The sequence below is a fragment of the Montipora foliosa genome, chromosome 3 (genome assembly GCF_036669935.1).
Source record: "Montipora foliosa isolate CH-2021 chromosome 3, ASM3666993v2, whole genome shotgun sequence".
NCBI lineage: Eukaryota > Metazoa > Cnidaria > Anthozoa > Scleractinia > Acroporidae > Montipora > Montipora foliosa.
This window is the reverse complement of record NC_090871.1, coordinates 28,771,717-28,776,716: the sequence shown is the minus strand read 5'-3', so window position 1 is coordinate 28,776,716 and position 5,000 is coordinate 28,771,717. Positions and strand designations below refer to the sequence as shown.

The following is a 5,000-nucleotide window of genomic DNA, read 5'->3' as shown; positions in this document are numbered from 1 at the left end:
GGAACTTATGGAACTGATAGCTTTGTTACTGGTATATAATGATTCAAGCTACCTATTATAGATCCCTTCTGAGCAGTTAACTTTGCTCGACAGTTTAGTTATAAATTTTCTTGCCCAGTTACAAGAAAACAGTAATTTGCATAAATTAACGGATTGCCAGAAGATGTGATTTTTGAAATTTAATAACCCCAAATCTGCTTGATATCTGACTGTCATTAAGATTAACATAATCTATAGCAGATATTCTAACGGTCTTGCGTGAAATAGCCGTAATAATATTATTTGAAGGAAAGATAATCGCGAATAAAAAGTACAAAAAATCAAAATTTTGTCTAAGAAATACATTTGAAATTGACTGGCCTGCAAAAACGTATCGAGCGCCCACGGAGTTTTTAGCATCAAGCGATTCATAACAGTGAAATATTCACATCCACTGTTAATTTTAATAAGAATTTGAATACCAGAAAGAGAAAGGCTTGTTAAAACATGATTTATTTTCAGCTTAAAAAAAAAAAGTTCTCGCTCCCTTGTAAGTGACAAGGCTTAGACGTCACCGAGGGGTGGGGGGTAAAGTGAAAAACTGATACAATACTTTTCTTGAGAGGAAGGTTGAAAGTTTGCTATGACATAAGTAGATTTTTAAATGTTGATATGCGTTTTTCGCTTACAATCCTCCAATTTTTAAGGGTCAAAGTGTCCCTAAAAATGCTTTTTGAGGCCTAAACCCGCCCCTTCCACTAATTCTCAGCTCAGGTTTTTGAGGTGAGTAACAATCTATCAATATGAGCTGCGTTCCCCTGGCTGGTAATTTTCTCAATAACAATACAACTAATTTCAGAAATCTCGTGTTTGGTACAATTGAAATGAACTGCAAGCTCGCACGTTTTTTTGTTTGTGAGCATAGACGACTTGTGATTGCGAAAGCGTACTTTGAGTTCTGTGGAAGTAGAACCTACGTACTGTAAATTGCATTTATTACACGAGGCCAAGTAAATAACATTTTTGGAAGAGCAAGACAAGTTTTGGTTAATTTTATATGTTTGGCCTGTGGAAAAGCTTTTAAATTTAGAATCTTGAATTAAAAAATTCTTACAAAGATCACACCTAGAAGATCATTGAAAACAACCTCCCGTTTCGCTCTCTACCTGATTTACTCCACTATCCCCGCAAAATTTAGATGGTGCCAAAATGTCTTTGAGGTTTTTGTTACGACGATATGCTGGAAAAACCGATTTAGATGGAAAAATTTTAATAACTCGAGTGACGATCTTAAAAGATGAACATGCTTTTGGATAACCTTCTGAGTATCAAGGAGGATAGGATTGTAGTCAGGACTAACGGGAATACTTTTTTGTCAGGCTTGACATTTTTCTTCAGGAGTTCTGATCTTTCAATACTAAGCGCCCTATCAAATTGATTGTCTACTAAATCTGCGTTATAGCCCTGGGATGTAAGAATTTGAAAACAAACTCGTGCATAAACACCGAACGTCAGCACTTCCCATGAAGGAATGCATGTTTCTTAACCTATTAAATAACCGTGTGGTGCTCGGAGCCCCGATAATATTGAGGGCAATAAATTGTTATGGAACTTAAACATGAACAAAGCGTGATGAAATGTAACAGGATCAGAGAGCTTTAGGATATTTGATAACCTAAAGAGGGGAGTTGAGAGTTCATTAAAGCTAGAGAAAGTTATAATACGCATTGACTTTTTCTGTAAAATACATAAAGGCTGTAATGTAGTGGAGTATGTTACCCAAACAGTTAGACCATTGATTAGGAAAGGATAAATTAGAGAGTAATAAGGGCTAAGAAGGAAATCACTATTAACATAATGGTGTAGCTTAGATAACATATAAACAATTCTCTTCATTTTATTTGCAATATGAGTGATTTGGTGTTAAGATTCGAATCAGTAAAAACTCCAAGATATTTTAATTCACGACTCTTTTTCAATTCCTTTCCATTTAATGCCGAGTGGAGATTTGTTCGGGAGAATGGAAAACTACAAAACTAGATTTTTTATATATTAAGAGAAAGTTTATTCGGACAAAGCCAAACGTTGATACCAGAGAGCTCGTCATTAGCACAAGTCTGGAGAAAAGGAAGGTTTTTATGTTTACAAAATAAACTGGTATCACCAGCAAATAAATGAAAGAGTATTTAAAGAGTATAGGCAGCGATGAGAGAACTCCGTTTATTTGTTCTGCAATGACTTTTTTAGTCTTCGTATTAATTTCCTTGATAGGTCTTCCTTTTTTTTCTCTTCCTTTTTTTTTTTTTACTTTTTCTATGATTGCATTTAGCACCATCATGCAGCAAAAGTGTTAAAATGGAGTCGTAGAGACTGGGATTTACTGTTAAGGTTGTAAATCATAAACATCGAAAATTAACGGCCACATGAGCAGAAATATTTTCAATCTGAGGATATCGTCGATGGTTATTCTATCCCGTCTATATCCGCAGTGAGGGGTTACGTAAACCTAAAAAGTCCAAGCATTGTTATTTTAATGGTTACGAAGGCTTCGGTTTGTTCTTTCTTCCAGGATTCGGCAAACCACTCGTCTTCTCATAGCAATCGCTCATTTGAAACGCTTTAAGTATTCACGGTTTTGCATAGTCAGGAAAGACCTCCTATAAAAGTATAGCTGGTATTCAAAACTAATGACACGATCACTGGCTGCACTTAAAGACAAAACGTCCTAAATGAAAATTGCTGTTTTCTTCAATGGTATTCAAACTTAGAACCAGTACTGTACGACAGTTAGGACACACAAGGGAGCTTAAGCAACGACGACGGCGACGGCGACGGCGACGGCAACGAGAACATCACAAATTTGCATATTTAGTGGGAAAGAAGCAATAACTTTGCACGCCCTAAACGTGCGTTTTTCACTTTTGTCCATTTCTGTGCCGTCGTCTGCAAAGCATCATCGTGAGATAGCCAAATGTGAGGTTTTACGACGAACGTCAGTATTTGAAGATAATTTTTCATTTTCTCCCCTAAATTAAGCGTCGTTTCGACCGGTGTCACTTTTGAGGAACTACCACACCCTTGTTATATTAAAGAGGTTGAAATAGTCATGAAGTGATTACAACAACGTGAAGATATGTTTTGAGATCACGTTCTCGTTGCCGTCGTCGTTGTCGATCGTTGCTTAAGCTCCCTCCAAATACACCCAAACTGCCTTTAAAAACAGCCCTGGCCTCATTATGAGCATTTAGTCTTTTAAGCGAATGAAGGTTACTACTGCTACTAAGTTTGCGTATACGATCGCTTAGAAGAAGAAGAACAACAACAACAACAAGAAGAAGACGAAGAACAACAACAAGAAGAAGAAGAAGAAAAAGAAGAACAAGAAGAAGAAGAAGAAGAAGAAGAAGAAGAAGAAGACGAAGAAGCAGAAGACGAAGAAGAAGAACAAGAAGAAAAAGAAGAAGAAGAAGAGGAAGAAGAAGAAGAAGAAGAAGAAGAAGAAGAAAAAGAGGAAGAAGAAGAAGAAGAAGAAGAAGAAGAAGAAGAAGAAGAAGAAGAAAAAGAAGAAGAAGAAGAAGAAGAACAAGAACAAGAAGAAGAAGAAGAAGAAGAAGAAGAAGCAATAAATGAAAGTGTTTTAGGAGTGTCATCAGTCAAAAACTCACAGCTCTGTCGTGGTTGTTGGTATGTTGTTCAATAGATGAGCAGAATGTTTCCCAGTGCAGGTAAAGGAGTTCACAACTTCAAAGTCATATACCCTGCTGTCGCAGTCACACCAATTCACACAAACGCGAAAATCTGTAAAAAGATAATCGAAACCTTTTCAAAAAGTAAAGACATTGCCTAGTCTTCATGGGATTTATTGTAAATCTTATCAAGAGAAAATAAAGTAGGAAGAGAGGGCATCCCCCATACATGCCCTTTCCTTTATATGTCTCAAGCATACTCAGTTACTATAAAAACGTCACTTCCGAGATAGGCGGTAAACTGCAACAGCGGTTTAACGAAGCTCCATGTACATCTCCTTCGTGAAAATGGCGGCCATGAGAGTGACACTTGCGCCATCTACTACCTAACTTCGAACGTGAAAAAATCACCCCAGACTTTGTCTATAAACTTTCCTTTCTTCAATTAAAAGAACTTGGACTGCAAAACAGAAGTCAAATAATGGTTTTGAGGATAAAGGAAAATTCATTTGGTTCGCAAGAACCGCGGTGTCCTGGGATGTTTCTTACATGAAGGCTTCCCAATAAGTGGAAATTGTAAGAGTAATGTCCGTATCGAAAGCACCAGCAATAGGAAAATACGATGCTATGCACTTAGCAAAATGGAGTTTTCCGCTATCACCGATGAAGAACTTGATCGACAATAATTTGAAGAAATCACCCGTCATTTTCCTAACTTTGGGAAAAGCACTGTTAAAGCAACTTCTGGCTGGAAGAGGTGTTCTGAATGTTCTAAGGTTCATAAAAAATACAAGATTTCAACACAACGACGGTTTAATTCCACTGTTTCGAACAAACCATACACACATGGCCGACATTTTTTAACCTCGTGCTCCGGACTCCCTAGCGCGCATGCGCGTGCAAATGCTATCAACTACCGGGGTACTGTGAGGAAGCCTACATGTAATAGAAAATGCAGCTTTTCTGCGGAACATCCTCCCTTCCTTGACATAACAATGTAAAAAAAAAAGCATACACAATAAACCGCAACACAGTGAAAAATCTGCTTCGGTAACAAAATCCTTTAAGCTTAAAAATACGCAGTTCACTAATAAGTCACTTGGAACTCAACAATTTTCCAACTGGCAAAGTTTCACAATTGGTCTCCTGTACACAGTCTTTCCTACTTGAACATCAACAGCACGAACTCTGTCATCCTTTCCAGGAAAGACCTTGACTACACGACCCAAGGGCCATTTTCCTCTCGGAATTTCTGAAGACATCACAATCACGACATCGCCGACTTTCAGGTTAGCTTGGTCACTGCGCCATTTCCTCCTTGCGCTCAGACTTGGA

General features: G+C 37.7%; 1 protein-coding gene across 1 annotated transcript in view; it reads right to left on the bottom strand.

Annotated features, from left to right (window-relative positions):
• The window catches only part of LOC137995525 (carboxypeptidase N subunit 2-like), a 199,661-nt gene that overhangs the window by 117,530 nt on the left and 77,131 nt on the right, over nt 1-5,000 (bottom strand). Inside the window, exon 6 of the mRNA XM_068841060.1 lies at nt 3,645-3,777. Within this exon, the coding sequence (XP_068697161.1) occupies nt 3,645-3,777 (133 nt within the window). The remainder of the gene's footprint in view (nt 1-3,644; nt 3,778-5,000) is intronic.